Below are 26,334 nucleotides of genomic sequence, written 5' to 3' on the forward strand. Positions count from 1 at the left end.
ACACAGCTGAAGAGCAGCGGATGCAACCTCCGGTGATATGTTTCGCTTGGGCCATGGCAACAGTGGAGAAATCCAGGGGGATCTTGTCCCTCTCCTTGAGGTTGGCCCGCAGACCAGAGATGCTCTCCCTCAGTTTCGAGAGGGTGGGGAGGCAGGACTCACACACCACCACCATCATACCTATCGCCTGTGCTGGAGCTTAGGCACCCCGGAACACAGAACCACCACAGGGAAGTAAGTTTTTTTTTTTGGATCTGGTACCAGTAACACTGGTAACACTGAATTCAATAAATAATAGTTTAATCTGCTACTATCCACGTTGTTTCACTGAGTTTCCATGTCCAGCGTGTAGCAGTCTGCAGTCTTGCAAACGGAAGCAGAAGTCGGTTTAGACTGTAAGTCTAAACCGACTAAAGGGAAGACTAAAGGGAAGAAATTCAACCTGAACTAAGGTACTGTGTAACATTAACAAACCTGACAAACCATTTTAAGAATGACATTCAGTATGTGATTGCAGATGTGATAGTGAGACTGTCCAACACTGCATTAACATTGGACCAGGCCCTACATACAATCAGGCTATGCATTACTTTGAGACACACATACACGCAGTTCTCTGTATAGTATAACGTGTCAAAACACTGACTACAGACTATACTGAACTGCCATTGTTCAAGACCCCCTCCCATGAAAATATTGACCTTGTTAACATGCACATATGGCCTTTTTTTATATGTTACAAGACATATGAGTGAAATAAGCAGTCGGCGCCATGGCTGAGTATTTCCACTGTTGGACCGCAGATTACCAATTGACAGTCTCAGAAACATGTCATCTTGTGGGATAGGGCATTTCTCAGGGTAGCCAGTTGTAGTTTCATAACAGTATTTTGTGAGCTGAGTTTCACTATTTTTGAGATGATGAAAGAGACGTGTTCTATTTTCAGTTGCAAAGTTGCAAAAGGAGAAATAGTCAGGCTTCACGTCTTACCAAAGCATTTCAAAATCCAAGAGCCAAACTTCCAAAGAAAACACAGGTGTGCAGTAGCCATTTTCCAGAGCACTGTATTGAAAATTTTACAGAGAAACTGATTTTGCCACAAATTTTATATTAAAGCACAATTCTGTTCTATCCACTTATTCTGACAACACAGCGAGTAATGAGCCACCATGTTGATAAGTCTATTTTTCTTGTCTTTTATCCATTGACTGGTATCCAACAAATCTGCAGTGTGCTAGATGATGTTAGCCAGTATCAGCCTGCCAAGTTATACATGACGATTCATGTCAAATGCTGACAGGACATTTTATATAGCTTGAGTGTTAAAGAAGAAAGTTACAGCAATTGTTAGTCAAAACACTTTGTCAAATAGCTAAGATGTTGAATTAGATGACTGCTATATTGTTACTGAAACAGAAAGCTTCACGTCATGGAGTCATGCGTTGGAATTGGTTTCCCATTGGAACATGTCTGGCTAAATTACTCTATATTACCACTCCCCATTGGGTAGCATACAGTAGGCACCAAAACAGAAAAAAAGCAGAGGTTTGTGTCTATGCTTGAACTGTAAGCGAGTGGCGGAGAGGTAGGTGGGGATACAGGTGGGGACTATTTAGATCTGCAAAGGTGTAATGTAAAATTTAAGCAATTAACTTGTTAATATGCATTTTTGATGAACAAAGATGAGTTTTTAGGAGTTTTATTAATGCCAGGAGAGCAATTTTAAGTGGTCTTTGTTTTGCCACTAATCTCCAAAACACCCCCACCATTGGATATGAAACCATAATCAAATTCATACCCTCCTACAAGATTCTTTGAAATAATCAAAAACTATTACAAATATGATCATCTATTTCTAACAGTCAGTTAGAAACCCAGTGGTTGGAGAGGAACTCTTCCTTAAACGTTTTAGCTGTAGGAGGTTTCGTCCATCTTTACTGTGCTCTCACAGAGAAAAAAGGCTTGCAGAGCCTTCCCCCTGGAGATGTACTTGATGCTCTCTATCTCACCACCATAGTTGCTGGGCTTCTGGAAGTGGATCTCCAGGTGGTCCTGCAGGTCCTCCTCATCCTCCATGTCATCAATGTCATCCAGGAGGATGGTTCGCTTTGGAGAGCCACAGAAGGTCTGAAATTAATCACCAACACCAATGTCGTCATTACTCTGCACACACTTACACAGTTTATCTCCTCTTTAGTCAGATGAGGAGATGGGTAATGAGAGATGGTCACCACTGATTCAAAGTGACCTCAGCTGTTGATCTATGATCAATCAGCATTTAGCAAAGGATATAATTTGCCTTCAGAATTTTTTATGCTAACGATTGATCAATTTTTACAGGTGAGTGTATTTTACAACATTAATGAATAAACCTTGGTGTATTTGTACAGAGAAAGGATTGTGCTCATCTGTGATAACTTTAACCATTGTTGATGAGGACTCGATGCCTTGTATGCAGCCTGGTGTTGTCTGCTTTTGATTTGATGCTCAGACAGTTGTGTGTTTATAGGCTGTTTTGCTGTTTGACCTAAGTGTCTTATTGGTGCCCATAAACTAGAATATAATACATCACTGCAGAGTAAGTACTGTGTGTAACGGGCTAGTGGAGGACCCAATTGCAGTGCCGGCCGATATACAGGGGATATGGGGAAACGGACAACTGGAGCAACAATGTGCCGTACTGAACAAAGAGCCGGCTCAGAAGGAGTTAGTGTGAGGAGAGTGGATCGAAGGCGGAAATCACGGACAGATTTTGGCATGGTCGTAACCACTCTCGGAGAAGGAATATGCTCTTTGAAACCACTGAGGTGGTAAGATCTGCACACCCGCAGACACAGGGCTAGGACGGAAGGAGTAGTCAGGAACAGACGAGGTTGGACACCAGAGATCAGTCTGGACAACAACGCTGGAGAGTCTGGCATGACACAAAGACAATCTGGCAACTAGGAAGAATGACAGTGTAGCTTAAATACCCTCCTGATGACTCTAATTGGCTAGGTATGCAGATAGGCAGGTATGGGGCATGGCTGAAGAGCTGCAGCACAGGTAAGTGCTGCTGGACTGTGACAACCGTACCCTGGTTTAGTTGGCCGTATTGTATTAACCGGTGATGTTTGGTTTTCATATTGTGGAGGTTTGATGTGGTTATCAACTGATTATTATATATCAGATGCAGAATCACAGTAAGTCCTCTCCTTGAGGCACGTGCAACAACCCCAAAGGAGATAGTCTGGTACCTCAATGCCATCGAGAGCTACTGTAACTAAACCTTTGAACAAATCTTTGAGGAGGAGGAAGATGAGCTAAAAGTCAAGCTAGCCAGGGCAGACAACCTTGCTCTGACAACCAACTGTCGGACACCTTCACTTCATCAATGCTGACGGGGAGCAGGGTTTCTGTTATCTGGTAATTAACATTTTTTACTGGGAAAATCTGTTGTCATATTCTAGGACACTTTTCATAACAAAAAATTTTGTGTGCAATTAAAAATTGCATGGGTTTTTTGCCTCTACTTTCACAGATTTTTAACATATAGTACATATGCACTTTTACACTTTTACAACACAAATTTGCATTCACTCTATCGCACACACATTCGTACAGCGGCTTTTGGGGTTCAGTATCTTGTCCAAGGACACTTGGGCACATGGACTGCCGAGGACAGGGATCAAACCGCCAACCTTCTAAAACGTGGACGACGGCTCTACCTCCTGAGCCACAGCTGGTAAAGTAAAATATCGGGCACCCCAGGTCAATACTTCTGTTGCTGTGAATAGCCAAGCGAGTAAAAGATGACCTGATTTCCAAATGGCATTAAGGTAATGATGACACATTTCTTACACTTCTTACAACCCCCTTGGCAAGTGTCACAGCTTGTAAACACTTTTTGTAGCCAGCTAAGAGTCTCTTAATTCTTGTTTCGGGGATTTTCGCAGATTCTTCCTTTCAAAAGATTTCTTGCATGCACTGCTTTTTGGAGGTCTATCCACTGATTTTCAACGGTGACTTTGAGGACCATGGCAAAACCTTCAGCTTGTGCCTCTGGAGGTAGTCCATTGTGGATTTTGAAGTGTGTTTCAGATCATTATCCTGTTGTACAAGCCACCCTCTTGCCATCTTAAGCTTTTGTACAGATGTGCGATGTTTGTTTCCAGAATTTGCTGGTATTTCAGTTCAACTCTAACTTCATCAGTCCACTTCACTTCTGAGGCTGAATTTTATGGTGAGGATGAAGGAAAGGTTTTCTTCTGATTACTTTTCCATGAAGGTCATATTTCTACAGGTGTCACTGCACAGTAGAAGAGTGCACCACCACTCGAAAGTCTGCTAAATGTTCCTGAAGATCTTTTGCTTTGAAACAGGGGTTTTGATTTCCCTCGCCAGCAATCCTGAGCAGTGCTCTTGGAAAGGTATCCTGGTTTTCCTCAAATGTTCTTGTTCACTGCCATTTCTTAATTACACTGGACTGAAGAAACATCAACCTGAAAATGCTTTGCTATCACCTTAAAGCCTTCTCCTACACTGTGGCCATTAATTATTTTAATTTTCAGAGTGCAAGGCAATGCCAAGAGGAGCCCATGGCTGATGATTGTTGGCAAAAGGTTTGAGGAGTCAGAGTATTTTGAAAGATTTGAAATTTACATCACTTGGCCTTCCATAATGATGACTGTGATCAAGTAATAGTCCTAACAATTTAATTAAGGTTAAAGATCTTGATAAAATCTGAGCCCTCAAATCTCCTGGGATGTCCAAACTTTTACATGTTGCTCCTTTCCTTTTGTCCCCTGTAAAATTGTTCAAATAAGAAATAATGCACAGATCTTGCTTAAAATGGTGAAAAGAAAGTTAAATCATGGAGATCAGTTCATCTTCCTCTCACTTGACACTGTATGTATATGAATGGAGGGATGAGTGTCAGTGTCAGTGTTTTGGGTAGTTCACCCCTAAACAAGGTATCATCTTAAAACCTCATTATAGGTTTTATGTGGACAATTTTAACCTGAAAAGTAACTACAGCTGTTAGATAAATGTAGTGAAGTAAAAAGCACGAAATTACGTGAGAATACGCACTATGTGGTTGTCTGGTTTTGATCTCACCTGCCTCACCCTCCTGTGAGTCTTTGTTTAGTTTGCTTTTTTGTTTAATAAGTTGTTATTTAAACTGCTTCCACCTTGTCTTTTGTTTGTCTGCCCAGTGTCTCAGAGGCTCCACTGCCCAGCTCCTCATCTTCACCACTGCCCATCTCCTTGTCCTCACCGCTGCCCAGCATCCCAGAGGTCCTGCTGCCCAGCGTCCTAGAGATCACGCTGCTCAGCCTCTCAGAGGCTCCACAGCCCAGTGTCCCAGTCTACACCTCTCCAGTTCCTGTGCTACGGTCATCTCTAAAGCCAGAGCTGCAGATGTCCCCAGATCCAGAGCTGCAGGCATCCCCAGATCCAGAGCCACAGGAATCACCAGTCTCCAGTCCTGCTGTCCCGTCGCCGGCATATTTCCTGTGTTTTCCCGCCCTTGTGATTGTATAGTTGTTTTCATCTGTGTGTAATTAGTTCTCCTCCCCAGTCTAATTAAGTTAGTGTGTGTACCTTTGTCCTCGTCGGAGTCATCCCTTGTATGCGGTCTTCCTGCTTCTTGTCTATTGGTAAGAATATTTTAACTTTTATTTTGGTTTTGACCTTACCTGCCTCGCCCTCCTGTAAATCTTTGTTTGGTTTGCTTTTTCGTTAAACAAATTATTATTCCACCCTGCCTTTTGTTTGTCTGCATATTCGGTACACTTCCTGTTTTTTGTTTTTTTGTTTTTTTGCATGGCCACACATGCTGGTTGGAGTGGAGAGCATGCTGTATAAATTACTTAATTCTTTAATTCTTAGCATTGTATCTTACCTGAAACTTGTTTAGCTGATATTTGTAAATGGGTCCAACCTGCACATTCACTTCGGAGTTCAGATCCACAGAATACCTCCCTCTCAGGGCCAGGCTCTCAGCAACTACACACATAGACACAGACAAACACAGACTTTTGCATTAATACATCATGAACACAAAAAATAACCTAATTTTCAGGAGATTTAGGCTGCTGTATCACTGAAGATATTTTGCAATTGTTTTTTTTTTTTTATTAATATACCGTATCTATGCAGTTTTTTATGTGTTTATTGTTGCAGGTAAAATTCAGCTCAGTTCGGGAAAGTAAGATAAATTCATCAGTCTTAATTCTTTGTGTTAGTCAGAATTAGCCTATTAAGCAACCACATTAATTATTTGTCAAGTGATATTTCAAAGTCGGCATAATACTATTTTTTTGGTGATCAGGTGAGTTTCTGCTGCAGAATATTGTATATGAATTAACAGGATATAAATTTGGTGATAAGTGAGTAATAGTGTTAGTCCAGGTTTAAATGCTATGAATGGCAAGCATGTTTCAACATTATATATATATATATATATATATATATATAATGTAATGTAACAGCAAACAAATGGTAGGTGAGATGCTCTAGTTTGTGTCCATTAAAATTGAACTTACTTGAGTGAACTTGACTGTCAGTGAACTGTAAACTTACTACACTTCTTTGATGAAAGATTCACAGAGTTTGTTTGGTTGCATTCACCTCAGTGTTGGTTAGGAGTGGGTGTTACACTGAGTTTGTCACCATGACTAGTGTCACGTTCTGCCATGACATGAATTTTGAGATGACGTCTTTACCGTGACAAATGTTTCAGCCAATTAAAAATAATAAGCTTTACTGTGGCTGTGATAACATACAGGCAGAGAGAAACGCATATTCTAAAAGAATTGGAATTACATCGAGGATCACCTATTTCCCTGACTATAATGCGATCTCCTGTAACACAAAGACCTGGAAGGTAACATTATAAGCAATGCACCCCAAGTTGTTGTCTGCAAGAGCCAACACAAAAGTCTTCACCAACTCCCACCATCCAAGACAGTGAAGACCTTGTGGACTTGTTAACAGTGTTGGGAGCACGTTACAAAACTAATGCCATTATTGTAATGCATTACTTTTTGCTGTAACGCGGTAACGTAAGGCATTACAAAAAAAATTGGTAATATTTTTCTTGGTACAAATCTCAGTAACGCGCGTTACAATACATTTTAAATTAAGTGGTGTGTTGTTTTCATACAAATTCACCAACACCGCAAGATTAGCATAGGAGACAAATCCACGCAAATGTTTACTTCCTGTTGGTGCCAGAGAGCTACACTGTTTGAGGTGAAGATGACTGCAGCAGCAGCTGAGTCAGACTCTACATTCACGAGATGGACATACGCTCATTATTTTCAGTTCATCAGAGACAAGGGTACGAAGAACATTAGTTCACCGGTTGGGCATCCCAAAATTGGAATGCCCAACTGGTTTCTGTCCCATGAACAGATTTAGGTTACACTGAAAATCATTTTGTGTTTCAAAAACTTTAAATATAATGTAGATGCATTATAGGAATATGTACTGTCCCTGATAGAGGAAGGTGGGACAAGTCCATGCATGTTTAATCACATCTAGAGGACATTAGCTTTTAGAAAATGTATGGTGCAATCAGCTTTCCTTTAATAGAGAACAAGGTCTTGACATACAAAGAATTTTGACACATATTGATTTTTCAATGTAATTCTTCTCATGGGACTGAAACAGGTAGTGCACCCTAAATGTTTCAATTTTAACACTGCAATTCATATTCAGCATGGCCAGCCCTTTCAATAACTGTTGTTTTCAGTGTTGGTGGTTGTGAATGGAGGGTAGCCGATATTTAAAGGCCCTTTAGCTAATGTTCATTGTTTATTGCCTTAGGGCCTCTAGCTTGCACTCAGGCTACATCAAACACCACTAATTTAGCCGACTTAGCATAGCATGAGTTTGCTATCTGGCTATTATATTTTCAGCATGTACTACCAAACAGAAAGACCTTTGCAAAGGACTTGGATAAGGCATATACTATCATGGCAAAAGAACTTAAGAGACCACTGAAGCACAGCACCATGTGTCCACCACTGCTGATATGTGGAGTGCAAATAACAGGGGCTACCTCTAGGTGGCTGTACACTGGATTGATGGTGAAACTGTGAAGTGGAGGAAGGCAGCAAGGCCTGTAAACGATTCAGGGGTTGCCATACATTTGATAAAATTGCCACTGAGATCAAGGACATTTTCTATATTCTTTTCTATATGGCCTTACTCACGACAAAGTTACTGCATGTGTAACTGATAACAGAAGTAAATGCTGCTGTAATTTGGAATTTCCCCTCGCGGGACTAATAAAGGAATATTGAATTGAATTGAATTGAATTGAATTGAATTGAATTGAACTGAATTGAAATGACAGTCACAAGTAATAAATAATGCATTACGTTTTTGAAGTAACTTGCCCAACACTACTTGTTAAGTAGTGCAGTGTGTTTGTTTTTGTTATATGTTCGTCTGTGTTGTGGCTGGGACTAATGTTTGTGTGTGTGGGGCAGATGGCACACCTGAAACTGATCTACTCATTATCTCTCTCCATTTAAGCAGCATGCCGAGGATGTCTCATTGCCAGATTTTTCTCAGCTTTATGGTAGACTTTCCAGCCTTTTGTCTCCAGAGTGTTTGTTCTGAGCCTAGTTGCTAGTAGCCTGTGTTTGTTAACTCCTAGCCTAATTCCTTAGTACTTTGTTTGGTTATTCTGTTTGTGTCTATTTTTGTATTGCTTGCTTGCCATGGTGTAGTTGATTTTTTGTTTAAGGGCTGTTTTGTGTTTTTGAGACTGTGTTTTTCTTTTGTAGTTTTTACTACTGTATTGGTATTTTCTGATGTTGTCAATAAACCGTTCTTGTTTAAACGGCTCCCTTAGTTCCGACTATCTGTGCGCACAAATCATTTTACCTCAGACTGCCTTGAGAGCCAAAACAAAGCAGCATTCACTTCAAACCTGAAGCTCAAAAATGGATCAATAACACTTCATACTTCTGATATTTTGACACTTTTGCATCGCTTTACTATTTATTTTGCTGGTTACACCAACGTATTTAATATGTATGTATGTATTGAGGGACATTCAAAAGAAACTATGAATGTTCAGCCTCATTTGAAGCCAATTAAATAAGTAGTAACTTGGATGTGGGAAAATGTTTTTCATGTTGCTTTTGGTGTAGTCTCGCTTAGCCCGACCTAGCATTATCTCCACACTTCATAGTGCAAAGCAAGCTCAGCTGGTTTTGTTGGTACATTATGTTGGTTATGCTACATTGGTATGTGTGTCTGTTGCTGCCTTGTGCAAATGTACTTCACAGACATGCCCCGTGGTACACTAACTGTTATACTTATCAAAATATACTTTGGGTTTTCTGCCAAATAAATGCTGTTGTGATGCTTAATCCTACCCAATGGCTAACTCTGAGAATTAAGATATGTTCCTTACATTGCTGATTAAGAAAAAGAGGTAGAATCATGTTTTTAGTTGGAGAGACATCCACTCAATATCCACCTTCACCAACTACACTCTGAGCTGCTGAACTCTCTTTCTCTCTCACTACCAGTTGAGGAGGCTTACATTTATATCAGATTTTGCCATATCCTGCTTTATCATTCATATGTCGTAGCAAATCAGGAGCTAAATGCACACAGAATGTGCCTGAAATTTCACTGAGAACTGCACTTCCTTATTGACTTTGTAAATGTGGTACAGAGAGTTGTACCTCCAGGGTGCAGGAAGGTGATCTGTCCTGTCCCAGTGTCCTGATTGTACTCCACACTCTCCACCTCTCCTCCTCCTCTGCTAGGTCTGGAGAAACTCATCTCTAGTTGGTCCCTCATTCTCTCATATGGCATGGAAGAGGGGATGTCAGAAACCTTGAGCCTCTTTCTGGAAACATGAAGGTGGACCTACATTGATGACAGCACACACTCGTAGTCATGGTCATGGTCACTCATGTTTACCACAAAGAATACTTATTAGTGCAGTGTGAATAAACCATATGTACAGTATGTAACTGAATAACAGGGTAACACATAAAGCACCATTAATCTTTAAATAAGTATGGAACTGAATTCAGCCTTAACTGAGCATCTTTGACTAATTTCCCACTAAATAAGATTTGATGATGTGCTTAGGACAATTTTGAACATATCTGGAGAGCAATGGGGCACAAAGAAAAACTGTACTGAACTTGCTGCTGAACTTGGAATATTAGTGACAAAAAACTTTTGCAAGAACAATTACATACTTCTGCAGAGTGAAGATTATATGTGAGGAAGATATCAATATTCAGACGTCAGCTCAAAAAACAGATCAGTGACAGAAAATGATAATTGTGTAAATCTGTTATTTTGATTTTTTGTTGTTGCTGTAAACAGATCACAAAATGGACTAAACACATCAGACTGTATCTGCTGTAAGCCATGTGAGGAAACACACAAATTCAATGAATACCCTTGAAGGGAGCAACAAGAATCAAAGGATTCTCATATTATAAACTTTATACAGCTTCAATTGCAATGAACACTGATTTTATTTAAAAATGAAAACATAAAGCGCATTTTCAATGACCAATTTTACTACACATCCAGGGTTTGGACACTGTAATTGTGAGTGAGAACAAATACCTGGGTGTTCACCTCAACAACAAACTTCACTGGATTTCAAATGTCCTGTACAGGAAGGTCCAAAGTCATCTCCATTTAGTCACAAGACAGAGGTCCTTTGCAGTATGCGGGAAACTGTTAAAAACAAACTGGTCAGGAGAGCTGGCTCTGTCCTGGACTGCCTCTGGAACATCGAGGAGGTGGGTGAGAGGAGGATGTTCCCAAGCTGACACCAATCATGGACAAACCAAGACGGCAGCGCATGCACAATGCAAGGCTCAGCGTCTCACTAGAATTCACGATATAGTTATTTTTTTCTTACTTTTGAGCCTGTTCACTCAGTACAGCTTTGTGAACACTTCCTACAGCAGACAACAACTTTTGGATCTAAGATTTCGATACACAAGCAGTGTGCTCGACAAATTTCAGCTCCCCCAAGAGATTGCCAGGATTGCTAGGCTGACTAACTCAGCTACGGCAACTGGAAGTGACCGTCAGTGGCGTCAAGATCGTAAACAATGGATGGGGAAGCCCAGAGGTCTGTGGACTGAGCTGCGGTTAACCACGCACCGACTATTGCAACACACTATCTTCCTTGCCAATGTTCGGTCCTTGGCGAACAAAATGGATGAGCTATGATTTCGCATCACTTCACAGAGAATGTTTATGGACTGCAACATCATAAACACGCTGAGGAGACTGAAGAAAGTTAACCTGGCTTGTCAAATCCTAGTCAACTTCTACTGCTGCACCATCAAGAGCATCCTGACCAACTGCATCTCAGTATGGTACGGCAGCTGTACAGCCTCTGAACGGAAGGCCCCGCAACAGGTGGTGAAAACCACCCAGTACATCACCATGCCCCCCCCCCCATACTCTATATGGGGGACAATATGCTGTCAGCGTCCTCAGTCCTCGCCTGTCAAGCTCAACCAGTCTGAGGCGATCCAGATCTCCTTCCTTCACAGAAGTGCAACAGCAATTTCCTGAACCAAGATTCACTTTCCACTGTTCAACGTCTGTCAGTGATTTTGTATACCAAAGCAATCTCATTACAGCAACTCCGTCTGAGCTCGCTCTCTGCTTAGTACGGTACACTGTCAGCTTGGTTTCCTCATTGTTTGTCCTGTATGGTAAGTGGTTCTGGGTCATAAAGACACCTGTTACAAGATCTATTATGTCAGATCTCACCAGTAAAACAGGGTAAATCACACATTTGGTTAAAGTCGTATCAAACACTGGGAGATACACATAGAAAAAAATCAATATCTTTGTGTGATTTATACTGTGTGCCCACAGTGGATATTTTTGAAACTCTTCATTGAGAAATTGCTTATTTCCAGGCCCAGGGAAACATGCTTCTAACTGAAAATCTGAATGGATGAACAGGAATTGAAACTGATGTCATCAACCATGATGATCAGTCATCATGATCAACAGTCTCCCCTGTTTAAAACACTATCACCCACTGAATCAACCTTGACTCTGAAAAATATCAAAAATATGTGGCTGGCTGTAGCTTGTGGCAGGTTCAGTGAGGACTCTTTAAGAACATTCACATACTCCTCAGCTCTTGTGTAGTAGAAGATGCAATGACTGACATTGACCCCTTCACTCTCAGTTCATTGACTGCCAGAATAAAATCCCCCCTTTTCAGACCACAATCAAATAAATGTGTTCTTTAAGATCTAAGATTAAATGAATGAGGATCCTTCGACATATAGGCAGCCAAGGCCAGGGATCAGTACACCAGTGTTCTGATAGGTGGACAACCACTCAGACCACTGAGACGACAAGCTCAGGAGGAAGAGCAATCCAGGAGGTAGTGCAAGACCATCAGAAAGGATTTGAGAAAGAGAATAACTTAAAAACATCACCAACAATATAAGAACCCACCCTTTCACATACAAATGATTAGATGATGGTACAAATGATTTTTAAACAAATATAAACACAATAAGAAAAAAAAATTACGCCCAAACTTGAAAATCTTTAGAACACTATAGATTAAAATCCATTCTGGGACATTTGGAATGACTTCAACTGTGGCTAAAACGCTTCAAATATGGATGTTGCTGCAAAGAAGATACATCTTGTGAAAAAAGTGTTGTGAGGTCAGAGTAAGCTGGACCTTGGACCAACAAAATCTAATCAATTCATCCTTGAGTCCCAGTGAATGTTTGTGCCAAATTTGAAGAAATTCCCTCATGGCATTTCTAAGACTGACAAGAATGAGATTGATGTATAGACAACACAAAATAAAAAGTGTCAGATGACAGCTGTTGCAGAGACACAAAAATACTCATAGGAGGAGACAGCTCATATCTTGCTTTCCGATATACTGTATATCAGCATGCTGCAACCTGAAGCACAGTAAATGGCCTACACACACACACACACACACGTATGCATGCACAAATGTACAATATCATTACTGAATTGCATTATTCTTGACACTTTGGCAATATTGTTCACCTGAAATGTATGCCAGTAAAGCATGGATCATATTTCTCCCATATTAGCCTCTCTGCACTGGCTCCCCACAAAATCTAGGACATAATTTTTGCTCTCCTTATCTACAAAGCTATAAATAGTCAGGCACAATCATATCTTAAAGAAGTCATAGCGCCCTATTACAAGTAGAACACTGTGTTCCACGAGTACAGGCTTACTTAGAATTCCTAAAGTCTCCAAAGCAAAATGGGAGCCAGAGCCTTCAGCTATCAAGATCCTCTCCTGTGGAACTGTCTTCCACTTCTAGTTTGACAGGCAGACACTCCATTTAAGAGTAGGTTTAAAACAACAGTTTTTGAGGTATACATCTTAATTTTTCAATGATTAAGACATGTATTTTGAATGTAAATAAGGTACGAGCCAGAGTGTGAGCTAACAAAGCAAAACCAGTTAAGCTGTGTGTGTGTGTGTGTGTGTGTGTGTGTGCGTGTGTGTGTGTGTGTGTGTGCGTGTGTGTGTGTGTGTGTGTGTGTGTGTGTGTGTGTGTGTGTGTGTTGATGTGCAGCACAAGGCTACCATCACCCCTGTATCAAAATGTACCTCAAACTTAACTGCAGAATCCATGGTAATTGTTTTTGGTTTCACATCCAAACTAATGTTGTCACAGGACACAGAGCATTTGGCAACCTTCAGGATCTGAGAGGCCACTGGAGGACAGAAAACATGAGAAACATGTTTACTCATCACAGTGACATATTTTTAAAGTCTGAGTTTGGAACCACTGCTCTATCTTATTCTTACTGGTAAATGACTGTCAGCCTTAGCCCCCAAGTCACTTTTGCCATGTTTGTCTGTTACAGTCATTCCTATCCATTCCATACATGTCCAGGACAGTAGCACACCCTACTGGCTGAGTAGCTTCACTAACTGAAATCCAGAGGAGGCCACACAAATGTTTCTGCCAGACTGATGGAAGACACTGAGGTCTTGTATACACGTATACGTACATTTTGAAAATAAACATTTTCCTCCACATTTTGGCCTCTTATCCACACAGCAACAGAGCTTTAGGTCAGTAAAACAGACATTTTTGAAAATGCTTACAAAGATACAAAGATATATATATATCTTTATACATACTATATACATATATATTGTTATTTTCAGCTTCATCAATACATACAAGTGAAGAACTCAGCTACTTATATTACAGTGCATCACACAGTAAAATAGATGAAGTCATGTGTACCTCTCTCCTCTTCGAACGTAATGAGTGCCTGTCCTCCCTGCAGAAGCACAGTGGGTCTCTGGCTGATGGCAAACACTCCTCTGATTGGCTGACTGTCGTCCGCCCTCTCATCTTTATTCTGAGTCCTGAACTTCACCTCTGTGTCTGGAACCTGAACATAAATCTAGAAAGGTGGAGAAACTCTGTGAGTTCCAGCACAATAATAACTGTTGCATTATGTGTCATGTTGTATGTTATTATTGTATCACAAACTGGCCTTTTGTGTTCTTATTGCTTATGCATTGCTATATTTTTGAGAGATATTGTATTGATACTAATCAATAGACTGAAATGGATGCTGTGAAGATTTTTAGTTATTTCGGCTGGTGGATGGTCTAGAAGACTTTCTTCATTCTTACCTTAAATTTCAGCTTCAGTTTGGTGGACTCGGTCCTCTTAGCCTCCAGTTCAGCTTGATATCTCTTCAGTTTTTCTAGCAAACCCTGTCTGTTTTTATTAAGCTTCAGGATTTTGTCCTGTGTGAAAGCATCAAGTGAAGAAATGTAATTAGTTCCTTATTATTCTCATTTAATTTCTTCCCAACAGTCCATAGATGTTACAGAAACTACTGTACCTGTATGACATTAATGCTTTGAGTGAATTCCTTCTCAAACTCCTCCTGCTTTTTGATACAAGCCAACATCTCCCGTTGGGCCTTTGTCTTGGTATCATCTTCTTCCAATTTTTCCAATATCAGCCTGGCTTTCAAATCATCAGCTTTCTCTGCTTTAGTCTTAAAGACAAAGTAGGAATTGCTCAGACAGACTACAGTTAGACCTGCCAGCATTTTTCTTAGAGACAGTTCCAGTTCCAGATGATGATAATGGACTACCACATTAATTGAGAAAGAAATGTTTCATGTAATTTTTAATTATGTGAACACCACAAACTAAATTCCATTCACCTCTACTATATTGTGGATGTCAAAATAAATACAACCTGGTCTATCTGCATGGATTGATACCACACGAGAAAAAACTAAACAATAAATCTGAAATGAAACAATGCTTCACTTTGTTGGCGTCTAAATCAAATGTAAGAATTGTAAACCTTTTCAGACAGTCCCCAAAGCAAAATATATACAGCTTTTCCAGGGCCAAACACTGAAATGTTGCCTGACCTCAATCCAACTGAGCATGAGTTTCACCTGATCAAGACAGCTGCTGCACATGCCCGACAAATCCCTGACAGACCATCAACAGGAATGATACTTCACTAATGTCTGTGCACCACATACTTTAGCCAGTCACCGACTGCAAATGTAGTGCAAACAAATATTACATCATGATGAACAGGGATGCACAAATCCATTTTTTCTTAGTTCCAATATGTGAATTTGGAGATCTGTCAATAGCGAATACTTATACCAGTCTTTAATTATTAAGATGTATGGTTCACTGTGTGGAAGAGACTGGGATCAGTCTTTTATGTTCAAAAGTGCAGTTTCTTTTGGTTTCATAATATTTAGAGACTATAAAAGATTCCCATACTGTTGATCTGATATAACCACGCTCTAATTAAGATAGTCAGCACTTTAACAGTACAGTCAAGTTTTTTTCCAATTCACTGTCTTTGAGTGCAGAACCAAACACTATGATACTCCATTGTAATCTGCCATAGACACAGGTGGAGACACTGAGAAGTGAAGTGTAATTTTGTCATATTGTTTCATTTTTTACCAGTAAAAATCTATTTTCCATCACACTGTGAAGAACACATGTGGTTAAGTACAACAACATGCAACCTTGCCAAAGAGCACACACATCAAAACACATGACCATCTGTCAGGAAGAGGTGAAAATGTATTGCTCACCCAACAATAACAGTAAACTCTGTACACAGACAGTGACCAACTTGGAGCCACTTCTGACATTTCAGCTATATTCAGACTGAAGGCACAAGTGGACCAAATCTTTTTTTTTTTCTTTTTTTTTTTTTTTACTCATACATGACTCAGATTTATTTTTTGTATGACAGTGTGAGTAGCACAAATCTTGTGGAATGCGATCTTTGATTTGGGGTACTTTCATATGTGGTCACACATTCGTTATGGGTCAGACTTTTTGCAATCCGACTTCAGTCTGAACAGTCATATTGGAATCCACACAACTTTTACATCACTCACTCACCTGAACTGACTGTTATGCTGAGAGTCTTGTGGAGAGGCACTAACAGATGTTCAAAGTAGCCCTTGACATCCTGAAATTTTGAATGAAATTCATTCTCATCGCAATCCCACCACTCCTGGTTCTGTGGTGAGAGCTTCAGTGGGAGCCAGGAGCCAAGCAGCAGCATTGGCTGCTACTGTCACCTGTGTACAAGTACAAGCCGTTGCTCCATATCATCATAATCAGATGATGTGGCCTTCACATCATCTGATTATGAATTAGTTGGCTTCCACTGTACATCAATTTATAAATGAAATCCTAAACACTGATTACAGTGGCATCCGTGTTTACTTCTGTACATTAGCATGTTGTGTATGATGTCTATGACGTTTTATTGTTCTTTTCAGTCAGTTCAGGACCATGAGCAGTTCACACTGGAATCTGATATTCGCCACATTTAAAAAGTAATATGTACAGCCAAATAAACAAACAAGCAAACAAACAAAAAAACAAAAAATCAGATCACAACAATTAATGCAAATTGAGTGCTGAGGTTTGCTGTGTGACCATAGCCTACGAGTTGTTAGCAGTTCCACCACAGAGATATTTTCCTCTAAACAAAAAAGAAAACAGACTTATGTATCAAAGTGTTTTTTTCTTAATTTCTCTCCCATTAATCTTCTCATGACCCCTCTGATTTATCTGGTGGTCCTTTGGAGGGGCCTGACCCCTCGGTTGGGAACCACTGAACTATACTAGCTAAGTGTACAGTATATAAAGTACTTAAGACTAGACTGGGGCATTGTAGTGAGGGGAAAAGTGGAGCTTAGTATCCATCAGGGCCATAACATGGTGATGACCCTCAAAAAGCCTGGAACTGCAACTTTGAAAGTTTACATCATTAACATACATAATCTATTACTTTTACTGCACTGCCACTTACTATCTGTTGCACATGTCACCTGTTCACCTGTGTTGGGTATGTTTTTATGGTTTCATAGAAATTACTTGCACTACCTGCACCTACCTCACCTACTTGCCTACCTATTTTTTTACTATTTATTTATTTATTTAACATATCTGTGCCTTTAAGTTTGAAAACGTTTATTATGCTACTTCTGTATTGTAACAGACTGGGCAAGCACTTGTTGGAAACGAATTCACTTTCATTCTGCAAATAAAACATGATCCCAACGAAGTCTTATTCTGGAACCTCCTATTCTGAAGTAACAGTTTTTGAACAGAACAATAGGCAATAGGTTATTACAAACACAGTTAATAAGACACCCTATGCAGAATACGGCATGCACGTTATCATCTGGAATATAAGGTTTTGTACTGGGGACAATCAGGGGTTGAAATGATCTAGGTATTCTGAACTTTACGTCTTACCTTCCACGTCTCTAAATCTTTCATGGCTTCCTCGAACTCAGTGCCTTCCTTATCCAGACCACGGTCTGTCTGACAAAACGAAATAGCCATGTTACCACCCAGCCTCGCTGATTCAGTCCCTCATCGATAAGTGACAAGCAGACTTTTCCAATACTGAAATAAAGCATACCTTGCCATTTAACGGGCGGTTATCGTAGATGTCAGCCATGACCTAAGGAACGAAAATAAACCGCGATTGACAAAGAAAAATAAAGCCAGTCGAATGCAATCTGTCGCAACAGGAAATCGCACAACCCCCTCGGTATTTCGTTGTGGATTGTCGTTTCGTTTCGTTGTTCGTACCGATTTAAATCAAAAGCAAAAGTGAAAGTTAAAGCTGATTTAGAAATTGACGCAACACTAAATGAAGGCACTAGTCTATGGAAGACAGGTGGCCACTATTACGTCAAGAGTACACAGTAAATTCAATTAGAATTCGAATAGATCCTGAAAAACAAACAAATTATTCAATTGTAAAATTCAATAAATTGGTAAAACACCTTACTGGCCATAACATGTTTTTTCAGCATTTTCTGTGTCATACTTTAAGTAAAGTTAATTTTGGCTTCATTACAGAGATTTTTATTTCAAAATGCCCATTTTCTAAAGTTTGGATGTGTTAAAATAGTAAATAAATGAGGTGAAATAAACAGGGTTCTAAATTAACACCCGCCAACCCGCCAAATGCGGGTTAAAATTCATATTGGCGGGTGTAAATAAAAACTTACTAGCCAATTTGGCCGGTAATGCATTAGGCAATCATGTGAGTCAGAGCCGCTCTACAGTTCTTGGTCATTTGTCCCCCTGACAGTCCGTCCTACATTTCCCATGAACACTGTCGTAATGCTACGTGATGACGTACAAGACGCCCATTGGCTGTGCGCAGGCACACTACAGTCTGTCGTGCAACCGGCGCGAGAAACGCAAACACAAAGAAGAAGAAGAACGAACGGCGGCGTATAAACTGTAAAAAAGGAGACTGAGCTAGCTAAAAGTAAAAAGTAAAGTTAAACTAAATGCTGCGGTGGTTGGGACAGACGTCTGGGGGCGAGAAGAGGAAGGAGGCAGGGGATGAGAATGTCGACAAAGCGTGCGAAACGAAGAAAAGAAAGTTTAACGCTAAATGGCTGACAGGTCGTGAATGGCTTGTGTTTGATCACGAAAATGCCGTCATGTTTTGTACGGACTGCCGCATGTACACGAAAGAAAAAAACAAGACGAATAATTTTGTGGTGGGGACTAATAATTTTAAAGTCGAGGCAGTAAAGGACCATGAGAGTGCCCGAAGTCATCAGGAGAGCCTAAGGAGTCTGCAATACTGACTGCTGCACTATTTGTGTTTGTACATACAGTTGTACAATTGTACATACATAATTCAATTTATTACCAATGCAATTTTTTGCAAGTGTTTAAGTTATGGCTTTTACTTATATATATATTTCTTATTAAAGAAGGAAAGCAGAAACACTTTAAGTTGAAAGGAAAAATACATTTTATTAGGAATGTAATGATACTAAATACTTAGTGGAAAAATGTCTTTGAGAAAATAATAAATCTGACAGCATTTTTTGTTTGTATAAATTAAATGTTTGCACTTTCTGTGTATATTTTGTTTCATGTGTTGTATTTTCTGTGCATTTTTCATGCCAACAATGTAAATAAAATGATCAAATGTATTCAGTGGCACTCATAATCTCTTATTTTCACCGGGAAAAAATTTGGCTTGTGGAAATTCTGATTGGCTGGTAACTTTAGAAGGTCACCATCCACATTGGCTGGTGATCAAAAAAGTTAATTTAAAACCCTGGAAATAAACAGTAAATTCAGTCATGATACACATTAACCATGATGCTGAAACAATCCAATATATTTTTAAAACTCAGCTCATTATCATGGTTATTCACCCAGCTTCTTTTCACAGGAACAGAGTTTATCATGCTTGTTTTCTTTTCATTCAGCTGTTTTAACTTCACAATGTCCTTTTTAAACATCTGTTCTTTTCCTCAACACAATTTTCCTCAGTGGTTAATTTCATCGCAAGTGTGATGTTGTAACTAGGCTGACTGTCTATTCTGTGAGTGGGACAAGAGACAAATAGTGAACATCTATGCAAAGCACTTCTATAAAATTTTTTGAGTTGAAAATTTCCTTCTCCTAGTGCTAGTATCAAAACTTACATGGTTTGTACCATAAACTGTACAAAAGAAGTGGACATAACCTCCAGGTTTTGAAAAGTGAAGAGTAAAAAAAGTATGTAATCTGTAATCATGTCTCCCTTGAAATATTCATTCATTCATCTTCTATACCCACGTATCCCTTTCGGGGTTGCGGGGGGGCTGGAGTCTATCCCAGCTGGCAAATGGGCGAGAGGCGGGGTACACCCTGAACCGGTCGCCAGCCGATTGCAGGGCAACATAGACAGACAAACAACCATTCACACTCACACTCACACCCATGGACAATTAAGAGTCACCAATTAACCTATTAACAATTGTTGCATGTTTTTGGTCTGTGGGAGGAAGCCGGAGTGCCCGGAGAGAACCCACGCATGCACGGGAAGAACATTCAAACTTCACACAGAACGGCCCTGCCCGACCCCGGGATCGAACCAGCGACCAGCGACTACCTGCTGCGCCACCATGCCGCCCTCCCTTGAAATATTTTGTGTAATAATGTAAAATACATTATGTACATCACTAAATGATCATAGAAATATTGTAGGAACACTGAAGAAACATTACAGGCAGCAACATGTCTCTATGATTCTCTCACTCTTCCTTGTAGACATGTTGCTACTTTTCACTTTGATGATGAAAGAGACACTATAGAGTATATAAGCTAAAATATTGCATAGAATTGTGTATTTATGGCATGGGTTGTCAAAGTGTAGCCCTTAGTAATATACTGTGCAGCTCCTCAATGCCACATGAATGCATATGATATACACTCACTGGCCACTTTATTAGGTACACCTGTTCAATTGCTTGTTAACACAAATAGCTAATCAGCCTATCAGATGGCAGTGACTTAATGCATTTAGGCATGTAGATGTGGTCAAGACAACTTGCTGAAGTTCAAACTGAGCATCAGAATGAGGAAGAAAGGGGATTTAAGTGACTTTGAACGTGGCATGGTTGTTGGTGCCAGACGGGCTAGTCTGAGAATTTACAGAGAATGGTCAGAAAAAGAGAAAAGATCCAGTGAGTGGTATTTCTATCTAGTGATAGAAAGGCACACTGCAAAATTTTTCACTGTGAATTCACAATAAATTATTGGATAAGTTTTGCATGACTTTCACAGTAAGGATTACAGCAATATACTGTGAAATGTACTTACAGCAATTTACTGTAATTTCACATCTGTGATATTACAATGCATTGTTGTAAAAGCACAACTGTATACTGTAACTTCACAGCTTCAATGACAAAGCAATTACTGTGGTATTACAGTACATTACTGGGGAATTACAACCTTTTGGTGTACATCATTACAACAAGGCCCTGTACTTTTACAGTGTGTACTGTGAAAGTAATGCAATGAATTTACAATACAGTATATATACTGTGGAAGTCGTGCAAAAATTGGCCAGTAATTTATGGTGAAAGTAATGCAGATGAAGTTTCCATTTACTGTGAATTTACAATCATTGTACAATTAAAATCCCCCCCACCAACACACAACTCTGAGGTTAAGTCAATGTTAGCCCAATGGCATATTTATTTACAAATAAAGGTAAATAAATGGCAAGAAATTCAAGAATTCAAGAAATTCAACTTCCTAAAACTGAACAACAAAACTGAGCCTGACAACTGCTGCAGCAAAAAAAACTATGATGCCCACTCAAAGTCAATTAGTTTCCTCAAAAGAATGCTCACATGAGGGTTCATTGTTGTCTGCTTCTTGGTCTTTGAGCCTCTTTCAGGATTGATGCCCAAGAAGCACCTGTTAATAAGCAAAGATAGTTTCAGTTTTAAATAGACTTATGTATTGCGAGCAGCATTTATCAAGGTGTTCACCTGTGCCTTTTCCCATATCACACCCTAACAGATTTATAATCCAAACTTGTTGGATCTTCCTCTCACCATAAAATTATTTTTAGCCATTTTTAGCTAGCGTGCCTCAGGTTAGGTTTGCCTTTGGCAAAGTGGTCTGGGCATCGTCTGTTGATTTTCTACTATGAGGGGCTGTATCAACGTGTGCCCCCACTCTATTTCAATTTCAATTTATTTAGGATAGCCCCTTGAGATGCAGCATCTCATTCAAATGCATCTTCACGCAATTGACCAGTTGGTAAATTAAACCAAACCCTGTTGGAAGTATGACAAACACTTTCTTTTCAATAAAGGGTCTGAGAGCATTTTGTTCTGCTATTAAAGAATATTTGCGCTGCACTTCATTCAATACATTTGTATTTCACAATTCGGCAGACTCGTTATTCTCCGCTTTTCTACAATGTGTAGGGGAATTACCTCTAAATTAATGTTACATTCGTTAATATTACCAGGGGCACCAACCTTCGTCAGCTACGAAGGATTTTGTATATTATATCTGTTAAAGCTGATGTAGTGAACGAATGAATCAACAGTAGATCAGTCTGATAATCTAAGGCGTGAACTCTCAGTACAGGGATTGCTTATATCCAGCTCAAAAGGACACCGTCGGACAATGACTTGTATGCAAAAGATTATTTATTAAACACAATAATGAAATGAATATGAATCATGAATAATACGATAGATTATATGGATGATGTAAATTAACACAAACACTGCACAGAGGAACTTATGGCAAGAGGATGGTAAAATGAGTTTGGCGATAGTGAGAAGTAGGTTTTAAAGGGAAATGGGGACGCGAATATGAAGTTAATTTGTTGAATGAACAATCTAGAGAATTTAGACAAATTAACAATATCTCAACCTCACGGACCAACTCTTATTCAAAACCGCTTAGGTATGCCTACTTTGTCAGCGACGTTCCTGTAGAGGTCTGCTCCGAACTAACACGAAGAGGCTCCGCGCCGTTGTCTGTCACTCTGGCCCGTACAGCAGTCTGCAGGACGAATCAAGCGAACCGCTGATGAGAGCTGGTGCTGGACAGGGATGTCTCGGGAGCTGAGGGTCTTCGTCTGTCGGTTACAGACGAGGAACGGCTTCTGATGGTTCTTTAACCCGGACCAGCGGGTCAGCAGCAGGCTACAGGTCTTCGGTGCAGTCAGTTAGTTGTTGGCCGTTTGGCAAGGCTTTTGATTACTAATAATAAGATTGAGAAACTCTTCGATGGCCGGTTGAAAATGTCTTCAAAATTATTATTACGTGACTAGACTTTAACAACAAAAATAGAAATTATGCGGCTTGGCGTGGCGAGCAAAAATGAAAGTTTCACGAAGATTAGAAAAGTGCGTTTTCTGCGGAATTAAATCAGGCCACTCTGTGTAGTTGTGAGCAGCAACGAAAAGACTGAGAAAACGACGGAGCGGAAAAATACTTGAAAACTGAAGACAAAGAACTTAACACAAAAATTAGATTAACTGGAGGAAAGAAAAGGAAACTGAACGAAAGGAAAACTTAACTAAAAACTGAACAGAACTGAACTGAAGTCCGCTACGTGCGACTACTTTATCATCGCTCCAGGGCGTGTCTAATCAATAGGACGTCACGCATGTAGGATGGTTCGCAGACGCGCAACGTGATTTCATCCTACAGAGCGAGAATTATTTAATGATTCATACGAGGGACTCATCTGCTTCTCACTATGGTCAATCGAATATATTTTAAATGATCAATTTTCAATGGCACTTCAACAACAACATGCGCGTTCGCTACATGCGTTAGACAATTCTTATGAATAACGACAACATTAAACAATGAACATGGTAACATTTCCTAATACTAATCCTAACAAACATGATGATTAAGGGTATAACTACTTTAATATGATGAAGGAATAAAGAAGGGCAGACTATATTTGCCGAAATGATTATCGCTATTACGGTTACTTATTAATAAATGTATCCGCTAAGCACATTCAACCTAATTGCTATGAACCTCTAGATGGCGGTACGGTTACATGGTAGAAACTCAGAGAAAACCTTTGAAATAGTTTAATTCACAGTTTCGTCATTCTGTAAGTTAGAAAAACCAGGAAAGCATTGTTATTGTACTGATCACGAGCTTAGCAAGGTAATTACATCTACAGTTAAATCAAACATTGAGACTTGGTTAATTTGGTAGGTTAAGCAAAAGACACACAGACATACAGAACAGTTTGCTTCAGGAATGTTCAATTTACAACCCATCAGCATTATCTGGTTTGAAGATTCCTTTGAGACATGGCATTCGTCCATCCAGGCAGTTTTATTGTCCTTAACTCCCATGGGCTATCAAGAAAGAGTTAGCACCTCCATGAGAACGTCTTGACCAGATGTAAATTAGAAGTAAAAGTGTTGTCAGTGACTCTTGTTGCCCTGAAAGAGTGTGATAAGAGGTCTCTGAACCAGACATCCTGTCTCTGCCTGGGTTCACACCTTTCTGTGAACCTTCCAGATGGTCAATAACTCTTAAAAGTCTGATTGTTTTATCACTACATTTCTCCTGAGCAATGCAAAGAGGTTAGAAGAGGGTCAGCTACAGACCAGTTCTGCTACAAATGATTGGCTGAAACTGCTTCACCACGCTGCTGCATCGTGTTGTCAGACATGAGTACCGCACGTGCACATTTGCCACAGAACTCACATGTCTGCAGCTTTTTGCGTAGTTTAGAGGGGCGAGTCGTACCAGCGTATTTAGATGTCAAATTGCGTACTTGCTACGCAAAATGTGTACAGGTTGGCAGGTCTGCCTCAGGTACCTTCTTTGTCAGCATTTTAGACCTCAAGACAATCATTGAGTTGGAAGCCTATACTATAATGTGAACTACAAGATTAAATGGGATCTTTAAAAAAGACCTTTGAATGAACTCCAGCGTTCATGATCCAGCAGCAGGATACTCAAGGTTGAAGACATAATAGCTGTTGAGGAAAGCAGCTACTCCGTGCAAAAACAAAGGATGTGGGCCCATTACCACATGTCCCTCAATGGATATAAGCCATCCAGAGGGCTTCATCATGTCACCTGAAATGAACAGATACCACATCACGTGTTATAAGCACTTTGAGATCTGTTTCAGATATAAAGTGCCATACAAATGTAATTATTATTATTATTATGTTAGGTAGTGCTTGTTTTCCTCCTCGCCCTGTTGTTTCTGTGTGTTCCCTGCCCTCTTGTGGTCTTGTCCTGTCTTCCCTGTTCGTCTAGATTTGTGTATGTGCCAGCCCTACCTCCTGCCACACCTGCAAGTCATCAGTCATCACTCAACTCCTTCACCTGCCTGTATAAAAGCCCGGCACAGTTCACCAGCATTCGTGGAATCGTCTGCTTGTCTAAGTGAATCCTGTCCTATTGGTGAGCCCTCAGCCCAGCCCCGTCTTGCCTGTGAAAGAAAAGGAGTTTTTTGTTCCTGACCAGCTACAATTTTTCTGGACTGCTTGTTAAATAAATAAATAAATAAATAAATAAGTGTTTTTTCAGTTATCCACCGTCCTCCTGAGTCTGTCCCTGAGTCCATCACTGTGGGTTACTCGTTCTGCTTGAGTGTGCTTGCAGCACATAACATATTATTTATTGTGGTCATGTAGATTCTTAGAATCCAAACAAAACATTGAGTTAGAAATGTCAATACAAGATCCAAGTAACATTACCTTGAATGATCAAGCAGGGGTGCTGGGGAGTTCTGCAGTATTAACGTCCACAGCAGTGGCACATGGCTGTAACATAGTAACACACAATAGCATAGATGTAACATTAAAGGATAAATATCGTTCATTGGTCAGAGGTAAATCAGGTATCAAGGTAATAAATGGCGTCTAATGTAATCACTCATTTTGCATTTTAAACATTTCACTAAAAAATCTTACATCAACTTCAAGCATCAAATTCTCATTAGACATTAGAAGCAGCAGGATGCTGCCTTGTCAGAGTCTGGATCACAGCAGGCCAGAACATCGCGGATCTTGGGGTTGTCCAGTCTTGCACAGTAATCCAGGATGGTCTGTCCTCGTCGACTAATTGCCTCCTGCAGTTTTTGAAGGACATCGACGTCCGTCAGGAGGCCAAAGAGTGAGAATAGGCATTTCTGAGAGAAGAGAAACGGCCACTCCAGTTTGATCTTGGACATCACTGGGGCAGCCACTTTGTTATGGTATTTCCAAAGGATGACGTATGTCTTTTTCATTGTCGGTTCTGCTCTCTCTGCCCCACTCATTCCTTCCTCTGTGTATACAGGCATACAAATGTACTGTTAGTACCCAAGTAACAATTTGGTCTCGTAGCCGCCCCCCACACCCACCCCCCCAACACACAGTGTTCAGATCTGAACAAATTACTAAAATCACCCAAATTTGCATTAAACAAAATTCACCAAAAAGACAGCAGATTG

General features: G+C 40.0%; 2 protein-coding genes across 12 annotated transcripts in view; both read right to left on the reverse strand.

Moving 5' to 3' along the window:
* Positions 1 to 1,186: 1,186 nt before the first annotated feature.
* nmi (N-myc (and STAT) interactor) lies at positions 1,187 to 18,264 on the reverse strand. Of its 2 annotated transcripts, XM_076746957.1 has the most exons (9): positions 17,990 to 18,264; positions 17,821 to 17,889; positions 14,895 to 15,053; positions 14,680 to 14,796; positions 14,282 to 14,444; positions 13,633 to 13,739; positions 9,693 to 9,879; positions 5,885 to 5,988; positions 1,187 to 2,127 (listed from the first exon to the last, which is right to left on the reverse strand). In XM_076746957.1, exons 1-9 carry the CDS (start codon positions 18,026 to 18,028, stop codon positions 1,909 to 1,911), a joined length of 1,164 nt encoding a protein of 387 aa, XP_076603072.1. In that variant the 5' UTR covers positions 18,029 to 18,264; the 3' UTR covers positions 1,187 to 1,908. The 2 variants fall into 2 exon arrangements, with proteins under 2 accessions (XP_076603072.1, XP_076603073.1); XM_076746958.1 differs by lacking the exon at positions 14,895 to 15,053.
* A 3,225-nt stretch (positions 18,265 to 21,489) lies between these two features.
* Positions 21,490 to 26,334, reverse strand: part of LOC143330424 (uncharacterized) — a 29,854-nt gene continuing 25,009 nt past the window's right edge. For 3 of the 10 annotated variants that reach the window (XR_013077959.1, XR_013077956.1, XR_013077961.1), the window contains 3 exons: positions 25,598 to 25,663; positions 25,228 to 25,329; positions 21,490 to 24,968 (listed from right to left, as the gene is read on the reverse strand). Coding sequence is in view for 3 of the 10 variants with exons in the window: in XM_076747004.1 (XP_076603119.1) it covers positions 21,687 to 21,801; positions 25,598 to 25,663 (181 nt within the window). In the remaining 7 variants the exon portion in view is untranslated. Of the gene's footprint in view, positions 25,330 to 25,597; positions 25,664 to 25,813; positions 26,169 to 26,334 lie in introns of all 10 variants that reach the window. The other 7 variants (XR_013077958.1, XR_013077957.1, XR_013077960.1 and 4 more) reach the window with 7 other exon arrangements.

This window comes from Chaetodon auriga, chromosome 13 (assembly GCF_051107435.1).
Source record: "Chaetodon auriga isolate fChaAug3 chromosome 13, fChaAug3.hap1, whole genome shotgun sequence".
Taxonomy (NCBI): domain Eukaryota; kingdom Metazoa; phylum Chordata; class Actinopteri; order Chaetodontiformes; family Chaetodontidae; genus Chaetodon; species Chaetodon auriga.